The 25237-nt window shown below is 35.0% G+C and overlaps 1 protein-coding gene and 1 long non-coding RNA gene across 2 annotated transcripts; both read left to right on the top strand.

The window, feature by feature from the left end:
- The first annotated feature begins 20012 nt into the window (after window positions 1-20012).
- On the top strand, window positions 20013-23518 carry LOC137741101 (receptor-like protein 7). Its single transcript, XM_068480907.1, has one exon. The coding sequence runs from the start codon at window positions 20357-20359 to the stop codon at window positions 23321-23323; it is 2967 nt and encodes a 988-aa protein (XP_068337008.1). The 5' UTR covers window positions 20013-20356; the 3' UTR covers window positions 23324-23518.
- A 328-nt stretch (window positions 23519-23846) lies between these two features.
- LOC137741106 (uncharacterized) lies at window positions 23847-24865 on the top strand. The gene is made up of 2 exons (XR_011069211.1): window positions 23847-24586; window positions 24706-24865. It is a non-coding gene; the product is annotated as an uncharacterized lncRNA (long non-coding RNA).
- The last annotated feature ends 372 nt before the right edge of the window (window positions 24866-25237 follow it).

Here is a 25237-nt window from a genome sequence, read left to right as displayed (position 1 = left end):
CAGTAGAACCATGCGGAGTGTTTGTGTGCTAAAGGCAAAGGGTTTAAATTTATTTTTTGGACAAGATGAAGACTTAGGTAGATTTTGGTGTGGGGTGTATGAAATGTGTGGGGTGTGAGGGTAGTTTTGGTTAGTAAGTGGGGTGTATTAAGATATTTTTTTAAGTTTAAAAAGTAAGTGTAGTGTGTTTTAAGTACGTGTGGTGTATTCAACAATATGTGGGGTGCTAATAAAACAGTCATTTCTTTATTCTTTATAATTAGTACCTCACAATATGCTAGCAATAATGTGATTCAATCACTTGTTCATTAAATATTATTTTCTCTATTTTTAAACACGTTCAAAACATCTTAAGAGGCTGTAATACCGGTTATAAAAAAACATCTTTCGCACGCGGATAATAATATGATTAAATTAGTTGTCAAATGATTGTTTTTTTTTTTGAACAAACGATATTATCTACACTAAGGGAGAGGGGGTGAGCTTAGCCTCACAATGGGCTATCAATAATGTAATTCAATCAGTTGTTTTTTTGTTTTTTTGAACAAACGATATTATGTACACTAAGGTCTTTGGAGAGTGGTGAACCATTTGGGATTGCTTTCAAGTTTGGGGGGAGGGTTGGACATTTGCCGGAGTGATGAATGATTTTGATTAATTTTTTCCGGAGAAATGATAAATAGGATTATTAACAGAGAATTGTTATTGCCCTCTAAAATTTCAAATTTTCGTCTTTGGTGGTATCCACATGTTTTATATATGGCATTTGAATCACATTAAAGAGGAAAGCTTGACTCCTTAAGATTGAGGAGGAGTACTTCTTTAAGATGTTTTGTTACCGATTTACGAAACTTTGTGCATATAATTGAAATCGTGTATATGGTAAATCACATTATAAAGGTCATATCTACAAAATAATAATAATAATAATAAAATATAAATTTTTTATAGTATGATTTATAATATGAACGGTTTTCACCAGATGCACGAAGTTTCATAAATCAATAACAAAGTATGTTGAGAAGAAACTCCTCCTTAATCTCATCTATTGAGGAGCTAAGTTAATTTCTTACCTAAATAAAAATAATAATCAAATGGCACAACCAAACTCGAGGAAAAGGGTTTGAGGAAGCCAAGCAACTTTTTCCATTGGACTCTCGTTTTGCAATGGGGATGGAGATGTGGGTTATTTCTAAGTTTGCATTTTTGTATTCAAATTCCAATTTCATCTCTATATATAAAGCCAAGCCTAAAGTGAATAGTATTTTTGGGGTCACAAGCATTACAAAAAATAAGTGGACAAAAATGCCTCCAAAGCTAAAAAAGTTCAAAAGCAACCCAAAATAATGCATCAAATGTGGTGGGGGTATTTTCATTATTTTAATAGTGTTTTTTTTAAATAATTAATTTTTTTTTGTATAGTTTTTTTTTCTTCAAATAATTAGCACCTCATAATAGGCTAATAATAATGTGATCCAATCAGTTGTTTATTAAATATTATTTTCTTTATTTTTAAACACGTTCAAAACATCTTAAGAGGTTGTAATGCCGGTTGTAAAAAAGGTCTTTCGCATGCGGATAATAATGTAATTAAATTAGTTGTCAAATGATTGTTTTTGTTTTGAACAAACATGTTATCTACACTAAGGGAGAGGGGGTGGGTTTAGCCTCACAATGGGCTAGCAATAATGTGATTCAATCAGTTGTTTATTTGTTATTTGTTTTTTTTTTTTGAACAAACGATATTATCTATACTAAGGGGAAAATGGTGGGCTTAGCCTCACAATGGGCTAGCAATAATGTGATTTAATCAGTCATTTATTAAATATTATTTTCTCTATTCTTAATATAAATTCAATAGAAACTGATTTTATTATGTGGATTCAGCTGCTTTAATTGATTTATGAGGGGTTTCTTCTAGCATGATCTAAGATAATTCATTTACTTCAAATATTTGACTTTTCTTTTGTCAATTTACGCATATAAATACATTTAAAACGTGTAAGTCACGCGTATCATATCATGATTCAAAAAATGTCTTCTACACGCGCGTGAGCGCATGCATGAAGGCTTGTGAATCATAAACTAAACACAATAGTTTGGTTGTAGTTGGACGTCCGTGGGTGCTTGGTGAATCAAGAAACTTCATGGATCTGGGATACCCAACAATCAACAAGCATACAATATAAGTTAGGAATGAAGACTGTCATATCAGTTGGCTACACCAAAAAGTTTTTTTAGCATCAAGAGGATTATTCTTCCATAGAAATTTCAAAAGATGAGAAAGTTGAACTAATCAAATTTCAACAAATTTGAAAAGTCAACTATTTATATATATGAGGATCGTGATTGATGTGTTATGATGATTTGAAGAACGACCTTGAAGTTATGGAGTGAGACATTCATTTAAAATTAACAAAAAATTGTAATAATTAGAAAACAGGTTGTCTAAATAGTGGGGTACTCATTGACGCATGACCTAAAATAGAAGATGTCACATCTCAAGCTCGACTCCGCTGTAGCACGATATTGTCCGCTTTAGGCTCCGACCACGTCTAGGAACTCACACGAGAACTTCCCAGTAGGTCACCCATCCTAGGAATGTTCACGCCTGAACACGCTTAAGTCCAGAGTTCCGATGAACTTCGAAGCCAATGAGCTCCCAAAAGGCCTCGTGCTATATGGAGGTGAGTATGTATATATAAGGCACATCACACCCTTTCCGTTGATCGATGTGGGATGTCATAGAGGAAAAATCATACAGTTTACTTTTTAAGTCTTTAAGGAACAAGATTGGCAGGTTCTAAGTTGGAATAATGTAATTTTCATCTTAAGAGGCTGTAATGTCGGTTATAAAAAAAATATTTTGAACGTGGATAATAATGTGATTAAATTAGTTGTCAAATGATTGTTTGGGTGAGCTTAACCTCACAATGGGCGAACAATAATGTGATTCAATCAATTTTTTTTTTTTTTGAACAAACGATATTATCTACATTAAGAAGGAGAGGGTGTGCTTAGTCTCATAATGGGCTAACAATAATGTGATTCAATCAGTTGTTTATTAAATATTATTTTCTCTATTCTTAATATAAATTTAATAGAGACTTATTTTATTATGTGGATTTAGCTGCTTTAATTGATTTATGAGGGGTTTCTTCTAGCACGATCTAATATTATTCATTTACTTCAAATATTTGACTTTTCTTTTGTCAATTTACGCATATAAATACATTTTAAACGTGTAAATCACGCATAACATGCCGTGATTCAAAAAATACCTTTTGCACGTGTGTGAGCGCGTGTATGAAGGCTAGTGAATCATAAACTAAACACAATAGTTTGGTTGTAGTTGGACGTGCGTGGGTGCTTGGTGAATCAAGAAACTTCATGGATCTGGGATACCTAACAATCAACATGCATACAATATAAGTTAGGAATGAAGACTGTCGTATCAGTTGGCTATACCAAAAAGATTTTTTGGCATCCGGAGGATTATTCTTCCATAGAAATTTCAAAAGATGAGAAAGTTGAACTAATCAAATTTCAACAAGTTTGAAAAATCAACTATTTATATATATGAGGATCATGATTGATGTGTTACGTTAATTTGAAGAACGATCTTGAAGTTATGGAGTGAGACATTCATTTAAAATTAACAAAAAAAAATGTAATAATTAGAAAAAGGGTTGTCTAAATGGTGGGGTACTCATTGACACATGACCTAAAATAGAGGAAAAGTCATACAGTTTACTTTTTAAGTCTTTAAGGAACAAGCGTGGCAGGCTCCAAGTGGGGATAATGCAATTTTCATCTTAAGAGGTTGTAATGCCAGTTACAAAAAAGGTCTTTCGCACACGGATAATAATGTAATTAAATTAGTTGTCAAATGATTGTTTTTTTTTTGAACAAATGATATTATCTACACTAAGGGAGATGGAGGTGGGCTTAGCCTCACAATGGGCTAGCAATAATGTGATTCAACCAGTTGTTTATTTATTTATTTATTTTTTTGAACAAACGATATTATCTACACTAAGGGAGGGGTGAGCTTAGCCTCACAATGGGCTAGCAATAATGTGATTTAACCAATTGTTTATTAAATATTATTTTCTCTATTCTTAATATAAATTCAATAAAGACCGATTTTATTATATGGATTCAATTACTTTAATTGATATATGAGGATTTTTTTTAGAATGATCTAAGACTATTTATTTACTTCAAATATTTGACTTTTCTTTTGTCAATTTATGCATATAAATACATTTAAAACGTGTAAGTCATGCGTAACATGTCGTGATTCAAAAAATGTCTACTGCACACGCGTGAGCGCGTGCATGTCATAAACTAAACACAATAATTTGGTTGTAGTTGGACGTGCGTGGGTGCTTGGTGAATCAAAAAACTTCATGGATCTAGGATACCTAACAATCAACACGCATACAATATAAGTTAGGAATGAAGACTGTCGTATCAGTTGGCTATACCAAAAGATTTTTTGGAATCCAGAGGATTATTCTTCCATAGAAATTACAAAAGATGAGAAAGTTGAACTAATCAAATTTCAACAAGTTTGAAAAATCAACTATTTATATATATGAGAATCATGATTGATGTGTTACGTTGATTTGAAGGGCGGTCTTGAAGTTATGGAGTGAGACATTCATTTAAAATTAACAAAAATAATGTAATAATTAGAAAAAGGATTGTCTAAATGGTGGGGTACTCATTGGCACATGACCTAAAATAGAGGAAAAATCATATAGTTTACTTTGTAAGTCTTTAAGGAACAAGAGTGGCAGGTTCCAAGTTGGAATAATACAATTTTCATCTTAAGAGGTTGTAATGCCAGTTATAAAAAAGGTTTTTCGCAAGTAAATAATAATGTGATTAAATTAGTTCTCAAATGATTGTTTTTTTTTTCTTTGAGCAAATGATATTATCTATACTAAGGGGGATGGATGTGGGCTTAGCCTCACAATGGACTAGCAATAATGTGATTCAATCAGTTGTTTATTTGTTTTTTTTTTTTTTGAACAAACAATATTATCTACACTAAAGGGGGAAGGGGGTGGGCTTAGCCTCATAATGGGCTAACAATAAAATGATTTAATCAGTTGTTTATTTAATATTATTTTCTCTATTCTTAATATAAATTCAATAGAGACTGATTTTATTATGTGGATTCAACTGTTTTAATTGATTTATGAGGGGTTTCTTCTAGCATGATCTATGATTTATTCATTTACTTCAAATATTTGACTTTTCTTTTGTCAATTTACGCATATAAATACATTTAAAATGTGTAAGTCACGCGTAGCATGATTCAAAAAATGCCTTATGCACGCGCATGAGCCCGTGCATGAAGGCTAGTGTATGGAAATTAAACATGTATAATGTAACTTTTTTTTTCTTCCAAACTTTATAAATGGCTTAGTGTTTGTAAAATATTAGAGGCAAAGTAGGGACGTTTGTATCATATCTCAAAATTAAAATTTTGTTGGTATAATCTACATTTTGTTTGTGCAACCAAACAAAAGTACTGAAAATGGACAGAAAACAATTTGTAAGACTCGAATGCATGTTGAGCATGACTAGAATATTTATGGTGATAATCGATTGATGACTGATCGAATGAAAATACTTACGCCGATAGAAGTTAGCGTGATAAACACAGAATTAAACCTACTAGCTAGCTCGACCGTTTCAATCATACGGATGTACAATAATCGACTTGACTCCATGGATAAGTGCTCTGCCTTGTTGCAATCCAAGGAATGGTTTTGCGATCAACAAGTCTGCTCCTGCATATTCTTTTGTTTATCCAATGGTGGCATCTTGGACGTAAGAAGAAGGGACGAGTAATTGTTGTCCATCAAAGGAGTACGTAATTTCGGGTTTCGATGGGGCTTTAGCCCTTTGTTACCGTGGCCGGAGAAACTCTAGATTTTTGGATGCTATTGATGTAACCCTTGTGTTGGTCCTTTGTATTATTGAATTATGAATGCAATTTCTATATTTTCTTGATGTCACTTTCAGTATTTATCTTGACAAGAACATGAGTGATAATTACTAATTGGCGATGCCTTATCATGTGGGACAAGGCAATTTTGGCCTTAATAGCTTGACTTCAACTGAGAACAATTGGCTGCTATGCAACGCCAACAAGTAACAACTAGAGATGTTTACTTGTTGGCTAACTAATGGTAAATTCTTGTAGACTAGCTAATGGCAGACTCTTGTAGGCTAGCTAGAGATGTTTACTTGCAAACGACTCATATGACTTCTAAGTTTTCAAGTGATGGAGATCGGCATTTTATTGGCTTCATCGTCTCCTTATTTGGTTTTCTTTTTCATTTCTTTTTTGTCACCACTCAATGACTCATCACCCATCCCATCCCCTTATTTTTCTGGGTTTGTTTTGTGAAGAATAATACTTGTGTTCACTTTTTTGGGATGAGATTATTTTCCCACTTACAAATAGATAAATATTATAATTGGAATCTTTCAATTTTTTAATCTTCATTTACAAAATATCTCCACAAAAAATCTTCAAATGAAGATTAAAAAATTGAATGATTCTAATTAAAAAATTCTCCAGTGAAAGATACTTTATTTGTAAGTGGGAGAATGAGCTATCTCTCAAGTGGGGGACGTAAGTGTTGGCATAAAGTTTTTTGTGATGGAAATATTGGCAATTGGGATGCTACTTCTTCTACAACAAATCACATAAAATTAATTTTAATATATCACAATTTTATTACCACAATTTATTAAATATAATGAACCAAATATGATAAAATACTCATCTCTTGTAGGTAGAGAACTCTCTTCATTGATCACTGATTATAACAAGATTTGAGGTTGAGGTGTGTAAATTCATTGTCCTTAAGAGCTGATTTTGCCCATCTAAGACAATGTCTTGGTGTAACAGGTTATAGCGCCCTACCCTCCATCATACAACAACCTATAATCCTCGGAAGTATACACACGCAATACTTAGATCGAGTAAACAACTCGATTCCTTCCTTTGGTATGTAAAACTTTTGAAGGATATATCACTTTGAAGAGTGATGATTCAATAATGGATAAAAGGATGGCTAGCGGTGTTTTTTTTCTTTTTTGGTTTGGGAAAGGAATAGATGAGAATATATTTATATGAAAACAAAATGGTCTAAAACGTTAGACTATATAATTACCCAATTAATGGGTTAATCAAGATGGTACTTTTCAATGTATAACTCCCTCATTTAACTCTCAATTATAATATGAATGAAATGAATTGGCTAGCTAGAAATAAGACTATAAGTGATGAAACGACCATGCAATAATATCAAATAAAAAACAATAATATGGCATAGTGAATGGGAGGAAAATAAACGGTTGCAATGAATTTGTATTTTGAAATACTCAACAAAATTCCAACATTTTGGATAATATTTGTGTTCGCCTCATGAGAGAACTTACTTGTCCCTCATTTACGATTAACATATCTTCGCATATTCACCGTATGATTAACGTATCTTCACTTTACGTTGAGCTATTTGTTTACGTTGATTGAGCAAGTTGTAGAGTTTCTTTGTGAAATATGAGCGCTTAGGATTGCTGCCTTTATTTTTAGTTTTTAATTTATTGCTTTTATTATTTTTATGTTGCTGTAATAATTATTTTTTCTTGATATTTATGAAGTTAATTAGATCATAAATGGTTTTTCATATCATATGTTCAGAAATGGTGGGACTATCCATAGGAGAAAAACATTTTATACAGGATGGCTTTGCTCAGGACATTCGTTCTAATGGCCGAAAAAGATCGACTCCTTGGCCCATCAATGTCAAAACTGGAGTCATTTCCCAGGTTAATACCTGTCATGTTTCAACAAAAATAATGGATTTTATTTTTTGGTGTGACATGAAATTTTACACATTTTGTTATAATTCCCGTTCTTTGTGGCCGTTGCCCAGGCAAATGGCTCGGCAAGGGTCAGGATGGGTGCTACAGATGTCGTTGCCAGTGTGAAGGTATAACTGCGGTCTTGATCTAAAGCGCATGCTTACTTTTACATGCTATTGCCAGTGTAAACATCTGCACGCGCTCATGCGCGTGCATGAAGGCTAGTGAATCATAAACTAAACACAATAGTTTGGTTGTAGTTGGGCGTGCGTGGGTGCTTGGTGAACCAAGAAACTTCATGGATCCGGGATACCCAACAGTCAACACGCATACAATATAAGTTAGGAATGAAGACTGTCGTATTAGTTAGCTATACCAAAAGATTTTTTGGAATCCGAAGGATTATTCTTCCATAGAAATTTCAAAAAATAAGAAAGTTGAACTAATCAAATTTCAACAAGTTTGAAAAATCAACTATTTATATATATATATATATATATATGAGGATCCTGATTGATGTGTTATGTTTATTTGAAGAACGGTCTTCAAGTTATGGAGTGAGACATTCATTTAAAATTAACAAAACAATGTAATAATTAGAAAAAGGGTTGTCTAGACTCTAAATGGTGGGGTACTCATTGACACATGACCTAAAATAGAGGAAAAATCATACAGTTTACTTTTTAAGTCAACAAGAGTGGCAAGTTCCAAGTTGGAATAATGCAATTTTTATCTTAAGAGGTTGTAATGCCGGTTATAAAACAGGTATTTCGCATGCGAATAATAATGTGATTATTGTCAAATGATTGTTTTTTTTTTTTTTAACAAATGATATTATCTACACTAAGGGGAAGGGGGTGGGCTTAGCCTCACAATGGGTTAGCAATAATGTCATTCAATAAGTTGTTTTTTTTTTTTTTTTTCGAACAAACGATATTATCTACACTAAGGAGGAGAGGGTGGGCTTAGCGTCGCAATAGGCTAGCAATAATGTGATTCAATCAATTGTTTATTAAATATTATTTTCCCTATTCTTAATATAAATTCAATAGAGACTGATTTTTATTATATAGATTCAGCTGCTTTAATTATTTATGAGGGGTTTCTTCTAGCATGATCTAAGATTATTCATTTACTTCAAATATTGACTTTTCTTTAGTCAATTTACGCATATAAATACATTTAAAACGTGTAAGTCACGCGTAACATACCATGATTCAAAAAAAGGCCTTCTGCACGCGCTCATGCGCGTGCATGAAGGCTAGTGAATCATAAACTAAACACAATAGTTTGGTTGTAGTTGGGCGTGCGTGGGTGCTTGGTGAACCAAGAAACTTCATGGATCCGGGATACCCAACAGTCAACACGCATACAATATAAGTTAGGAATGAAGACTGTCGTATTAGTTAGCTATACCAAAAGATTTTTTGGAATCTGAAGGATTATTCTTCCATAGAAATTTCAAAAGATAAGAAAGTTGAACTAATCAAATTTCAACAAGTTTGAAAAATCAACTATTTATATATATATATATATATATATATATATATATATATGAGGATCCTGATTGATGTGTTATGTTTATTTGAAGAACGGTCTCCAAGTTATGAAGTGAGACATTCATTTAAAATTAACAAAACAATGTAATAATTAGAAAAAGGGTTGTCTAGACTCTAAATGGTGGGGTACTAGGAAAAATCATACATCTTACTTTTTAAGTCAATAAGAGTGGCAAGTTCCAAGTTGGAATAATGCAATTTTCATCTTAAGAGGCTGTAATGCCGGTTATAAAAAATGTATTTTGCACACGGATAATAATGTGATTATTGTCAAATGATTGTTTTTTTTATTTTTTTAATAAATGATATTATCTACACTAAGGGGGAGGGGGTGGGCTTAGCCTCACAATGGGCTAGCAATAATGTCATTCAATCAGTTGTTTATTTAGTTTTTTTTTTTTTTTTTGAACAAACGATATTATCTATACTAAGGGAGAGGGGGTGGGCTTAACGTCATAATGGGCTAGCAATAATGTGATTCAATCAGTTGTTTATTAAATATTATTTTCTCTATTCTTAATATAAATTCAATAGAGACTGATTTTTATTATATCGATTCAGTTACTTTAATTGATTTATGAGGAGTTTCTTCTAGCATGATCTAAGATTATTCATTTACTTCAAATATTTGACTTTTCTTTTGTCAATTTACGCATATAAATACATTTAAAATGTGTAAGTCACGCATAGCATGCCGTGATTCAAAAATGCCTTATGCACACGCATGGGCATGTGCATGAAGGCTAGTGTATGGAAATTGAACATGTATAATGTAACTTTTTTTTTTCTTCCAAACTTTATAAATGGCTTGGTGTGTGTCAAATATTAGAGGCAAAGTAGGGACGTTTGTATCATATCTTAAAATTAAAATTTTGTTGGCATAATCTACATTTTGTTTGTGCAACCAAAAATAAGTACTGAAAATGGACAGAAAACAATTTGTAAGACTCGAATGCATGTTGAGCATGACTAGAATATTTCTGGTGATAATCGATTGATGACTGATCGACTGAAAATACTTACGCCGATAGAAGTTAGCGTGATAAACGCAGAATTAAACCTACAAGCTAGCTCGACTGTTTCATCCATAGAATCGACTTGACTCTATGGATAAGTGCTCTGCCTTGTTGCAATCCAAGGAATGGTTTTGCGATTAACAAGTCTGCTCCTGCATATTCTTTTGTTTATCCAATGGTGGCATCTTGGACGTAAGAAGGAGAAGGGACGAGTAATTGTTGTCCATCAAAGGAGTACGTAATTTCGGGTTTCGATGGGGCTTTAGCCCTTTGTTACTGTGGCCGGAGAAACTCTAGATTTTTGGATGCTATTGATGTAACCCTTGTGTTGGTCCTTTGTATTATTGAATTATGAATGCAATTTCTATATTTTCTTAATGTCACTTTCAGTATTTATCTTGACAAGAACATGAATGATAATTACTAATTGGCGATGCCTTATCATGTGGGACAAGACAAATTTGGCCTTAATAGCTTGACTTCAACCGAGAACAATTGGCTGATACGCGACGCCAACAAGTAACAACAACTAGAGATGTTTACTTTTCGGCTAACTAATGGTAAACTCTTGTAGACTAGCTAATGGTAGACTCTTGTAGGCTAGCTAGAGATGTTTACTTGCAAACGACTCGTATGACTTCTAAGTTTTCAAGTGATCGAGATCGGCATTTTATTGGCTTCATCGTCACCTTATTTGGTTTTCTTTTTCATTTCTTTTTTGTCACCACTCAATGACTCATCACCCATCCCATCCCCTTATTTTTCTGGGTTTGTTTTGTGAAGAATAATACTTGTGTTCACTTTTTTGGGATGAGATTATTTTTCCACTTACAAATAGATAAATATTATAATTGGAATCTTTCAATTTCTTAATCTTCATTTACAAAATATCTCCATAAAAAATCTTCAAATGAAGATTAAGAAATTGAATAATTCTAATTAAAAAATTCTCCAGTGAAAGATACTTTATTTGTAAGTGGGAGAATGAGCTATCTCTCAAGTGGGGGACGTAAGTGTTGGCATAAAGTTTTTTGTGATGGAAATATTGGCGATTGGGATGCTACTTCTTCTACAACAAATCACATAAAATTAATTTTAATATATCACAATTTTATTACCACAATTTATTAAATATAATGAACCAAATATGATAAAATACTTATCTCTTGTAGGTAGAGAACTCTCTTCATTGATCACTGATTATAACAAGATTTGAGGTTGAGGTGTGTAAATTCACTGTCCTTAAGAGTTGATTTTGCCCATCTAAGACAATGTCTTGGTGTAACAGGTTATAGCGCCCTACCTTCCATCATACAACAACCTATAATCCTCGGAAGTATACACACGCAATACTTAGATCGAGTAAACAACTCGATTCTTTCCTTTGGTATGTAAAACTTTTGAAGGATATATCACTTTGAAGAGTGATGATTCAATAATGGATAAAAGGATGGCTACAGCGGTGTTTTTTTTTTTTTTTTTTCCGGTTTGGGAAAGGAATAGATGAGAATATATTTATATGAAAACAAAATGGTCTAAAACGTTAGACTATATAATTACCCAATTAATGGGTTAATCAAGATGGTACTTTTCAATGTATAACTCCCTCATTTAACTCTCAATTATAATATGAATGAAATGAGTTGGCTAGCTAGAAATAAGACTATAAGTGTGAAACGACCATGCAATAATATCAAATAAAAAAACAATAATATGGCATAGTGAATGGGAGGAAAATAACGGTTGCAATGAATTTGTATTTTGAAATACTCAACAAAATTCCAACATTTTGGATAATATTTGTGTTCGCCTCATGGGAGAACTTACTTGTCCCTCATTTACGATTAACATATCTTCACATCTTCACCGTACGATTAACGTATCTTCACTTTACGTTGAGCTATTTGTTTACGTTGATTGAGCAAATTGTAGAGTTTCTCTGTGAAATATGAGCGCTTAGGATTGCTGCCTTTATTTTTAGTTTTTAATTTATTGCTTTTATTATTTTTATGTTGCTGTAATAATTATTTTTTCTTGATATTTATGAAGTTAATTAGATCAGAAATGGTTTTTCATATCATATGTTTAGAAATGGTGGGACTATCCATAGGAGAAAAACATTTTATACAAGGTGGCTTTGCTCAGGACATTCGTTCTAATGGCCGAAAAAGATCGACTCCTCGGCCCATCAATGTCAAAACTGGAGTCATTTCCCAGGTTAATACCTGTCATGTTTCAACAAAAATAATGGATTTTATTTTTTGGTGTGACATGAAATTTTACACATTTTGTTATAATTTCCGTTCTTTGTGGCCGTTGCCCAGGCAAATGGCTCGGCAAGGGTCAGGATGGGTGCTACAGATGTCGTTGCCAGTGTGAAGGTATAACTGCGGTCTTGATCTAAAGCGCATGCTTACTTTTACATGCTATTGCCAGTGTAAACAGCTGGCGAAATCCTACAACGCCGCATTTCTCTATAGAACGCCAAAGCAACATCAGCTCTACGCAAATCAAGGTCCTGCCCTTTGGTTAAAGGGATCGTTCTGTGGGGTATATGAATTGGATTCCGATTCATTTTCCCCAATTTCCCAGAAATTGTGGGGTTTGTAACGGTGGGTTCTTTCGGAATCGAATTGGGCAAACTCGAAAACTGACGAATTAGGAATTTGTCCATCGAATTGGGTTTTCTGGAGTTAAATTCTTGGATTGATTCGAGAGTTCAAATCAACTTATGACCGATTAACCTTGATGGAGGGGCAGAGGATGAAGAAAATGGCGGGCAATGAGCTCTGACTCTCTGATTCACTGCGGCAATTACAATCGTCGAGCAACAAGCGAGCACTGTCGTGCATTGAATACAATGTCGAGCAGAAGCAACGGGAAGAAAGAAAATAAAATTGGTCTTTTGAGAGTGGTGAACCATTTGGGATTGCTTTGAGGTTTGGGGGGAGGGTTGGACATTTGCTGGAGTAATGAATGATTTTGATTAATTTTTTCCGGAGAAATGATAAATAGGATTATTAACAGAGAATTGTTATTGCCCTTTAAAATTTCAAAATTTCTTTTTTGGTGGTATCCACATGTTTTATGTATGGCATTTGAATCACATTAAAGAGGAAAGCTTGACTCCTTAAGATTGTGAAGGAGTAATTCCATAAGATGCTTTGTTATACCGATTTACGAAACTTCATGCATATAATCGAAATCGTGTATAAGGTAAATCATATTATAAAGGTCATAACTACAAAATAATAATAATAATAATAAAATATAAATTTTTTATAGTGTGATTTATAATATGAACGGTTTTCACCAAGTGAACGAAGTTTTGTAAATCAGTAACAAAGTATGTTGAGAAGAAACTCCTCCTTAATCTCATCTATTGAGGAGCTAAGTTAATTTCTTACCTAAATAAAAATAATAATCAAATGGCACAACCAAACTCAAGGAAAAGGGTTTGAGGAAGCTAAGCAACTTTTTCCATTGGACTCTCCTTCTGCAATGAGGATGGAGATGTGGGTTATTTTATTTCTAAGTTTGTTAAGGACACGTTTGCTTTCTTGTATTCGAATTTCAATTTCATCTCTATATAAAAAGCCAAGCCTAAAGTGAATAGTGTTTTAGGGGTCACAAGCATCACTAAAAATAAGTGGACAAAAATGCTCCCAAAATAATGCATCAACTGTGGTAGGAGTATTTTCGTCATTTTAACAATGTTATTTAATAATTAATATTCTTTTGGACAGTTTTTTTTTCCTTCAAATAATTAGTATCTCACAATAGGTGTAACATCTCACATCGCCCAGGGGAGCGATCCTTAAATGTATATTCTCATCCCTACCTAGCACGAGGCCTTTTGGGAGCTCACTAGCTTCGGGTTCCGTTGGAACTCCGAAGTTAAGCGAGAAGGGGGCTTGAGCAATCCCATGATGGGTGACCCACTGGGAAGTTGCTCGTGAGTTCCCAAAAACAAAACCGTGAGGGAATGGTAAGCCCAAAGCGGACAATATCGTGCTACGGTAGTGGAGTCAGGCCCGGGAAGTGGTCCCACCCGGGCCGGGATGTGACAATTTGGTATCAGAGCCTAACCCTGGCCGTGGTGTGCCGACGAGGACGTCGGGCCCCTAAGGGGGGTGGATTGTAACATCCCACATCGCCCAGGGGAGCGATCCTTAAATGTATATTCCTATCCCTACCTAGCACGAGGCCTTTTGGGAGCTCATTGGCTTCGGGTTCCGTTGGAACTCCGAAGTTAAGCGAGAAGGGGGCTTGAGCAATCCCATGATGGGTGACCCACTGGGAAGTTGCTCGTGAGTTCCTAAAAAACAAAACCGTGTGGGAATGGTAAGCCCAAAGCGGACAATATCGTGCTATGGTGGTGGAGCGGGCCCGGGAAGGGATTCCCCCCGGGCCGGGATGTGACAATAGGCTAGCAATAATGTGATTCAATTAGTTGTTTATTAAATATTATTTTCTCTATTCTTAATATAAATTCAATAGAGACCGATTTTATTATGTGGATTCAGCTACTTTAATTGATTTATGAGGGGTTTCTTCTAGCATGATCTAAGATTATTCATTTACTTCAAATATTTGACTTTTCTTTTGTCAATTTACGCATATAAATACATTTAAAACATGTAAGTCATGTGTAGCATGCCGTGATTCAAAAAATGCATTATGCATGCTTGTGAGCATGTGCATGAAGGCTAGTGAATCATAAACTAAACACAATAGTTTGGTTGTAGTTGGATGTGCGTGGGTGCTTGGTGAATCAAGAAGGGAGTTTTAATGAAACACTCCCGGTATTGTTCACTTTAACGAAAAATGACAATTTTACTCTAAAAATTCACTCCTGGTATTATTAACTCACAACACCTTTTTGTCATTTTGATTAAAACTCAAAGTTTTCAAGCATTTTTCATTAGTTTTCCTAATCAAGAAACTTCATGGATATGGGATACCCAACAGTCAACACGCATACAATATAAGTTATGAATGAAGATTATCGTATCAGTTGGCTATACCAAAATATTTTTGGCATCCAAAGGATTATTCTTCCATAGAAATTTCAAAAGATGAGAAAGTTGAACTAATCAAATTTCAACAAGTTTGAAAAATCAACTATTTATATATATGAGGATCCTGATTGATGTGTTACGTTGATTTGAAGAACGGTCTTGAAGTTATGGAGTGAGACATTCATTTCAAATTAACAAAAAAAATGTAATAATTAGACAAATGGTTGTCTAAATGGTGGGGTACTCATTGACACATGACCTAAAATAGTGGAAAAATCAAACTGTTTACTTTTTAAGTCTTTAAGGAACAAGAGTGGCAGGTTCCAAGTTTGAGATAATGCAATTTGCATCTTAAGAGGCTGTAATGCCAGTTATAAAAAAAATCTTTCGTACGCGGATAATAATGTAATTAAATTAGTTGTCAAATGATTGTTTTTTTTTTTGAACAAATGATATTATACGTTAAGGGAGAGGAGGTGGGTTTAGCCTCACAATGGGCTAGCAATAATGTGATTCAATCAATTGTTTGTTAAATATTATTTTCTCTATTCTTTATATAAATTCAATAGAGACCAATTTTATATGTGGATTCATCTACTTTAATTGATTTATGAAGGGTTTCTTCTAGCATGATCTAAGATTATTTATTTACTTCAAATATTTGACTTTTCTTTTGTCAATTTACGCATTTAAATACATTAAAAATGTGTAAGTCAAGCATAGCATGCCGTGATTCAAAAAATATCTTATGCACGCGCGTGAGCGCGTGCATGAAGGCTAGTGAATCATAAACTAAACACAATAGTTTGGTTGTAGTTGGACGTGCGTGGGTGCTTGATGAATCAAGAAACTTCATGAATCTGGAATACCCAACAGTCAACACGTAAACAATATAAGTTAGGAATGAAGACTGTCGTATCAGTTGGCTATACCAAAAGATTTGTTGGCATCCGGAGGATTATTCTTCCATAGAAATTTCAAAAGATGAGAAAGTTGAACTAATCAAATTTCAGCAAGTTTGAAAAATCAACCATTTATATATATGAGGATCTTGATTGATATGTTACGTTGATTTGAAGAACGGTCTTGAAGTTATGGAGTGAGACATTCATTTAAAATTAACAAAAAATGTAATAATTAGAAAAATGGTTGTCTAAATGGTGGGGTACTGATTGACACATGACTTAAATAGAGGAAAAATCGTACAATTTACTTTTTAAGTCTTTAAGGAACAAGAGTGGCATGTTCCAAGTTGGAATAATGCAATTTTCATCTTAAGAGGCTGTAATGGCAGGTATAGAAAAGATTTTTCGCACGCGGATAATAATGTGATTAAATTTGTTGTCAAATAATTTTTTTTTTGAACAAATGATATTATCTACACTAAGGGGGTGGGTTAAGCTGAGCCTCACAATGAGCTAGCAATAATGTGATTCAATCAGTTGTTTATTTGTTTTTTTTTTTTTTAAACAAACGATATTATCTACACTAAGGGGGAGGGGGTGGGCTTACCCTCACAATTGGCTAGCAATAATATGATTCAATCAGTTGTTTATTAAATATTATTTTCTCTATTTTTAATATAAATTCAATAGAGACTGATTTTATTATGTGAATTCAACTGTTTTAATTGATTTATGAGGGGTTTCTTCTAGCATGATCTAAGATTATTCATTTACTTTAAATATTTGACTTTTCTTTTGTCAATTTATGCATATAAATACATTTAAAACGTGCAAGTCACGCATAGCATGCCGTAATTCAAAAAATATCTTCTGCACTTGCATGAGCGCGTGCATAAAGGCTAGTTTTTCATTAATTAGAGTTGTTTAAAATCTAAACTTGGAAAAAGAAATTCGAAGTACGATGTAATTGCTTAATGATATGAACCGTTTAATAATATTAAAAATAGACAATATCGATTGTCAAGCAACATTGCATAGCTAAAAAGAAAAGAGACGATAGAAGGAGAAAACATAAGTCACAAGGCATGAGATAATATTCGGTAAATTATGTGTAAGACAACACACTTGAGTGCACATTAGTGTTCAAAAGGATTATGCGTAATTCAACTCATATTTTTCACCGAACATTTCTAACGAATTTCATGGCTGAAATTTTTATCAAGACTTCATAGAGAAGCAATAAGTGTTTAGTTTAGATATGAAACTTGGAGTATTGTATTTAAGTCTTCAAATACAAGACTAAATGTGTTATAAAAAGGGTGTGTAAAAAGTATTTACATAAGGTTGTTACAAATCAAAAGTTGGACGGAATAGCATGATAAACTTTATTTTGGTTAGGAACGTGAAAAACTATCTAGCAACACAATCTATCACGAGATGTAAGTTTTCTACACACACACATATATATATATTTATTTATATCAACTTGTCATATTTCCTAAAACTAAAAGCATGGCAATTTAGGGAACCTTGGCTGCCATTTGTCATATGCGGCAGCTGCTTCAGCCAACCCCACTGGAATCCGTTGAGTGCATTTCATTCGAAAATCCATCACTCTAAAAAACGAAAACAAAAAATCAATTCAAACCCAACATATCCAACAACCCAAAAATTATAATAATCTAATTAGACAATAAACAATTAGAGACGAAGCTCTATTACCATAAAGAAATCAGGGGTTGTCTGGTATAAGCTAGCTGAAGCTTCACCAGATATATAGAGAATGATCAAACAATCAGAGACTAATCTCAATTACCAGAAAGAATTTGTGGCTTGTTTGGTAGAACTAATTGAAGCTTCGTTCACTATATAAAGGATGACCAAAGAACTAAAAAAAGTGGTAATATGTTGTTATAATTGAATCATAATTCGAGTCTTACTCCAAGATGGACGGCATGGCAAGTTTAATTCATGAAATTAGGAATATAGAGTCAAATGAAATTGGATGAACCAAAATTCTTGATAGCTAGATCAACTATGAGGGCTATATATAGTCATGTCACAATTTGGATTATATGTAGAGAAGTGAGAACCAAAATTTATGAAGACACAAAGACTTCAGATACGAAGACACAAACTTCAAATTGCCACATGCTAAAACGTTAAATCTGCTTGGATATGGAATGTGCAAACACAAAAACATAGACTCCATAATTTGGCATACCAAAAACTCTTTGTGGATGCTTACCCCATAATTGTCTGCATGAATTTTTTCCTTCTTTCAAGCCATGCTTTATTGATAGCCTATCATATTTCGTATTCTCGATGTGTCTTTAGATTGTGAAACATACCCATCTTATTAAACTATAATTCTTACTTCACTTTAGTAATTCCTCAAACTTTCAAATGTTGCTTTAGCTTCATCACTCATTTTTCAATGGATTTTCTTCGGGCCTCCCTGGCCTATAAAATATAGAATAGGAATGTGAAATTTAAAAGTTACGATGACTAAAAAAACAGAGTATACTTTTAGACAATATGTTTAAACACCCAAATATAATTGATATTTTCCAAAAAAAGGAAAATACCTCTCGATTAGATTTCTTTCTCCTTGACAAACTTCTAAGATAAAACCAAAAAGGAAAATCAGTCACAACTGGAGCAAGGAATGGGGAAGGAGGCAGAGAGAAGTGGGAATTATACCTGGAAATAACAAGAAAAACCAGCGAGTACGACAATCTGTGAACACCATGCTTGGCAAGGGTAGAAATTTCATTTAATATTGAGATGAACATGATAAGATCCATATGCAAAATAAAAACAAAATACAGTATACTACAGTTCATAAAAACTTGCACTCAACTCCCCGTTCATAAAAACATAGAAAGAAAGTGTATTGGTTTGGTATAACCGAATAACCATGCACAATAATGAGCTCATACTCATATTGAGATATGTTCAAACATAATTGTACCAATCATATAAGAAGTACTATATAAGTATACTTCAAAGTAACAAACTTTATACGAAAACTCAAAATTATTATAGAGTAAGGACAACTATATTATACAATCAACTTTGAAGTGTTATCCATTGGTAAATTTTCAGTATTAATTCTATTGGGTTATCCATAAGAAATTAAGAATCCAAAATTGCATCAATTCTTAGTTCAAAGTCCAAACCAACAGCCAGTGTGCTTATGTGGTCTAGACCCAAACCATACAGTACAAAATTGAAAACTCCATAACAATGATCCCTCACTTATTTTATTTTATTTTTCAGAGGAACTACCCATTCGAGCTTCCGATCTACCACATTTGTGCAGTGCAACCCCTGCATATCTGGAGCTGGCCCGCAAAGAAGCCAGTGCTCTGCCGACTTAGTATGTGCACGAATTCTTCCTTGGTCAAATTCTTCATCTATTCCTTCATTAGAAAAAGGGATTAAAACCCAAACCCACCCCCCCATTTGAAATAAATCAAAATTAGGTTAACCAAGAAACGTATGCATCATACAACCTGTTTCAAATCATCCTCATAATCACTGAGGTTTTAACTAACATCATCCAACCTGTTTCATTCATTAGGAAAAAAAAGATTAAAACCCAAATCCACGCCTATCTCCCTCTCCGTCTCTGCAGCCCATGCTTCCCGGCATTTAATAATTACCCTCAACTTTAGAATAGATAATGTTGAAAACTAAATTTTGTCAGCACGCAGGATGTATAATTTTGAATACAGCAATTCTCAAAACTTAGATTTTACTGCTGAGGGAGACGACTTAACTTCAAGTCTTGGAGTGATTGAGATTGATCTATCATAGCCACTCATCACTCATCCACATTATTCTTTTGATTATTTTGAATGAGTTGAGATGCGTCTATAAAAGGACGTCGATTTCTGCATCCGTAATTATGCGAAAGCCATAAACACTTCCATAATCAGAAAGCATAAGTTGTCATGGGAATGGAATCGCGCCGATCGAAGTTCATTTCTGTACGTTGTTTTACTTTGCTATTAATCATTGCTAGTCAATTTTCTCTCTCTGTGCAGACGCAGACAATTTGTCACGACGATGAGCGCTCTGCCTTGTTGCAATTCAACGACAGCTTCACGATAGACGAGTCAGCTTCTACACTTCCTTTTGCTTATCCAAAGGTTGCATCTTGGACACTAGAAGGAGATGCTCAGAATCAGACAAGTGACTGTTGTTCGTGGGATGGTGTCGAGTGTGATGAGGTCTCTGGCCATGTTATTGGCCTTGACCTAAGAAGTAGCTGTCTCTATGGTTCTCTCAACTCCAGCAGCAGCCTCTTTCAACTTGTTCACTTGCAGAGTCTTGACCTCTCAGATAACAACTTCAATTTTTCCCAAATACCATCAAGATTGGGGCATGATCTTGCGAGCCTAACGTATCTCAACCTTTCAAAGTCTTTTTTTTCTGGCGAAATTCCATCAGAAATTTCAATGCTATCCAAGCTCTCAACCCTTGATCTGTCAACCAGTCAGAAGTTTCATGACGATAATAACATTTTGAAACTGACCAAAACCAACTTGATAAGCCTAGTTCAAAATATGACCAAGAACATCGAACAACTTCATCTTGATTTGGTAGACATATATTCCACTCTGCCTGATGGTTTGGTCAATGCATCTTCTCTCATATCCCTCAGACTCGCTCAATGTGGGTTGTATGGGGAATTCCCAGTTGGTGTTTTCCACCTACCAAGCTTACAAGTTCTTTATCTGTTTGAAAACTATGACCTAACCGGTTATTTTCCTAACTTTAACAAGACCAATTCCATCAAGAGATTGGATGTTTCGCTCACGAAATTCTATGGTCAATTGCCCTCTTCTCTCGGGAACCTTCATTCCTTAAATGAGCTACGACTCTCACAGTGTACCTTCTGTCCCTGTCTTCCATCCTCACTCAGAAACCTTACCCAACTCACTTACCTTGACATTTCCCAATTTTATGACTCTACAAAAAACTTTTGCACAAACCAATTAGCTTCTTGTCCCTGGTTTTGGGTTGGAAAGCTAACAAACCTTTTCTTCTTAGGCCTTGATGATGCTATAAGGGGAGAATTCCCAGATTTTCTGGCTAACCTGACCCAACTCTCGTATCTATCCATGGGGAGTAATGAAATGACTGGTCCAATCCCTTCTTGGCTCATGAACTTGTCCCAACTAAGCTATCTAGACCTCAGTCAGAACAAATTGCAAGGAGAAATTCCTCAATCGTTCTTCCGATTACGAGATCTTCAATTCCTTGACCTTTCCGATAACAACTTGAGTGGATTGGTTGAAGTTGATCAACTTTCTAAGCTCAAATCTTTAAAGAAACTTTTCTTATCATATAACAAGTTATCTCTGAATTTCAAAACCAATATGAGCGCTGCCTTTCCTAAGCTTCAGAGTCTAAGGCTGGATTCGTGCAACTTGACCGAGTTTCCAGGATTTTTACATGATCAATACGAGTTGACCACCCTCTATCTTTCCAACAACAACATTCGGGGCCAAATACCGAAGTGGTTGTGGAATGCAACTAGAGAAACAATGTTGAATCTCAATCTTGAGAACAACTTTTTAACAGGGTTTGAGCAAGATCCAGGCACTTTCCCATGGCAGAATCTGCGGTACTTATTTCTCGACTTTAACAAGTTACAAGGATCACTGCCAATTCCGCCACAATCCATTAGAATTTATTATGTTGCAAACAATTGTTATAGTGGAGAAGTATCACCGTCATTCTGCAACTTGAATGATCTGCATACTCTTGATTTGTCCAACAATAACTTGAGCGGCAAGCTTCCGCAGTGTTTGGGGAACTCCAGTAATCTTGGAAAACTGAGTCTGAGGAACAATTCTTTTCACGGTGGTCTTCCTTCTTTATGTCCAACTGTAAATAGTAGTTTGGCATCAGTTGATTTAAGTTATAACCAGTTAGGGGGTAAGCTACCAAGATCAATTGCCAATTGCACTCAGTTGGTGTTTCTCAACATTGCAAACAATCACATCAGCGACATCTTCCCATCTTGGTTGGGGGCACTTCCAGTCTTATGGGCTCTCATTTTGCGGTCTAATGGATTTCATGGCGTCATTGGTAACCCTGCAACAACCCATGAGTTCCCCAAGCTCTGCATAATCGATTTGTCTAACAACGACTTTTCTGGTATATTGCCCTCAAACTACTTTGAGAACTGGAATTCCATGAAATTTGTTGGCAAAAGCAAGCACACGTACTTTGAGACCTTCTCCTCCATCGACTCACAAGGATTTGTAACCCATTTTAGAAGTGTATTCCCGCTCACAATCTTTGGCAAAGGTGTTGAGTTGAAATATGAAGAGACCCCAAATCTTCTCAAACTGATAGATCTATCAGGTAATAAATTTGACGGAGAGATTCCAGCAGGTGTTATTGGGAATCTAAGAGGCCTTGTTTTGCTTAACCTTTCGAATAACGGTCTCACCGGTCAAATCCCGTCATCGTTGGGGAACTTGAATATGCTCGAGTCATTAGATCTCTCCCACAACCAGCTCTCAGGAAGGATCCCCAGTAATCTGGCGCAACTCACTTTCCTTGCATATTGGGATGTGTCTCATAATCTTCTTTGGGGGCCAATACCAGTGGGCAAACAATTTGACACATTCGAAAACGATTCATACGAAGGAAACTCGGGTTTGTGTGGAAAGCCTTTGTCAAGGAAATGTGAAGCGCCGCCACCACCATCGGCCGTGGAAGAAGATGAAGACTCTGGGTTCGAAATTGGACTAGATTGGTATGTGGTTCTGCCAGGAGTTGTCAGTGGTCTAATAGTAGGGGTGGTTGCTGGGAATACACTGGCAAACAAGAAGCGTGAATGGTTTGTCGAGAAATTCAGCAGGAGGCGGCAGCCAAGACGCACGAGGAGGAGGAGGGGATAAAGTGCTTTTTAGTCCTTGTAAATTTGATCTCCATGTTTAGTTGTTGTTTAAGTTGTTATGGGGTTGAGTCTGTTGCATTTTGTTATCCTTTATGTAGTGTGGTGTTGTTTTGTCTTGCTATTTGCTATATCCCAATTCATAGATGTAATACATGTTACCGCGGGTCTCCGAAATGACCCGTGCGTTTGTAATATATTCTTAGGCAAAATAATAAAACACGTGTTTGTGATATATAACACATGTATGATCAAAATTAGACATGTACAATTTTGGGTTTTTTGGGCCCAACGTGAGATTTGGTGTTGGTTTGTGCAGTGGCTGCCACAGCCCATTGAAGAGGTTCAAGGCCTCAAAGGCCGCATGCCCTTTTTGCCCTCTCTGCATTCCAAATCCAACGGATGGATTGAAAAAGGCATGGGTCTTTTGGTCATTCCGCGTTGGGGTGTCTGGGTTGATGGGATTGACTATCGAGGGAGTGGATGAGGATTTTTGGTTTGTTGCAGAGGGTGAGGGTCCATTTCGTTTCTCTCTGAGCCGAAGTGGGAGTGGATGAGTGTTTAGAAATGAGAGGGAGGGAGAGAGAGAGAGAGAGAGAGAGAGAGAGAGAGGGAGAGGTTAGGATGCTAGTGCCCCAATGTTTGATTCGGTGACTGGGAGGGTGACAGTGAGAGAGAGAGAATGGGTCGTCATGATATCGGGGAGAGAAACAGAGAGGGAAGGGTGGGGATGGTGAACAGGCCCCGAGCATGGTCCTCCTGAGTCCAGGATTCTGATAAAAAATCAAATTTTTATTATTTCTTGCATTTATATCTGCTGGCATGTGGTGATTGAGAGGCCAAAATTATTTTACAAATCTTTTTGTACTGTTTGGTTAGGTCAGGCAGCATGGTCTTGTGTTTTTTTAATCGATTTGAGGATTTTCTAGCCTTGTATTTATTTGTTTGCTCTCTGTTCTTCAAATTATCAAACACTCTCCCTTTGTTTCTCAGGAAAATACTTAAATTTTCTGGTAATCTTCTCCCCTCTCTGTAAATTATGAATTTAATTGTCTTCTCTATATAAATCGAGACATACATAACACGCTGCATGTTTGAAATTCCAATAACCTTCTAAAGAGGATTTTTATGTTCATTTTAACTGCAATTCGTATAATTTAGGAGGATAGTTTGATATAGCAGTGGTCATGGGAGACTTCGTTTCGTTTATTAGATTAGCCAATCTCCCTGAGGAGGTGAAGAAGGAACTTGAAGATCCTCATAGTGGGTAAGGCAATTTAGTCCTGTCCTTATGTTCTGATTTCTCTTAAGCCACCAGAAAACATCAATTCGGCCGCTAGCCGCATGGATGTATTCCTTATCTTCTTCTTACCCGCCATGTATTAGGTACAGTTTTGGACGGAGTCGTGGAAAAGAGAAGCTGAAATCTCGAAAGCCTGGTATCACCTTGTATTCTTTTGTTTTATAGTTTGTTTTGTCAGAAACTCTAAGAACAACTTACGATTTGCTTAGTGAAATGACTGTTATTTTACTCCTTTTCGTCTGCGTTTTGTTTTTGCAGATAGTTGAAAGGCTAATTATGCAAATTCAATATTAGACAAGCGTACAACAGACGAATCTCTAATTCAAAGGTAAAATTGTATAGGAGCATCAATGTCATATGGCTCAGACCAATAATTGTTTGGCCAAACTGTTGTATTTGTCGGTTAATAATAAGCAATGCTTTAGCGGGAGCCGACATAAAAGACTTGATGAGGAAGCTATCAAAATTTATTTATGATGAAAAGAAAGCTCTTGAGATGAGGTTTTTTTTGTTCCCTGTTTCATCTTTGTTTTAAGCAATGAGAAAGGTCAAGTTTATGATAGTTTCTAGATATGTAGATTGAGAAATTAATCATTAAACTAAGATTTTACACGC

This window comes from Pyrus communis, chromosome 7 (assembly GCF_963583255.1).
Source record: "Pyrus communis chromosome 7, drPyrComm1.1, whole genome shotgun sequence".
NCBI lineage: Eukaryota > Viridiplantae > Streptophyta > Magnoliopsida > Rosales > Rosaceae > Pyrus > Pyrus communis.
This window is presented reverse-complemented; position numbering and strand designations above follow the sequence as displayed.

What these genes read in the sequence shown, in the direction of transcription:
- LOC137741101 (XM_068480907.1), top strand. Translation starts at nt 20,357, where the DNA reads ATGGGAATGGAATCGCGCCGATCGAAGTTCATTTCTGTACGTTGTTTT.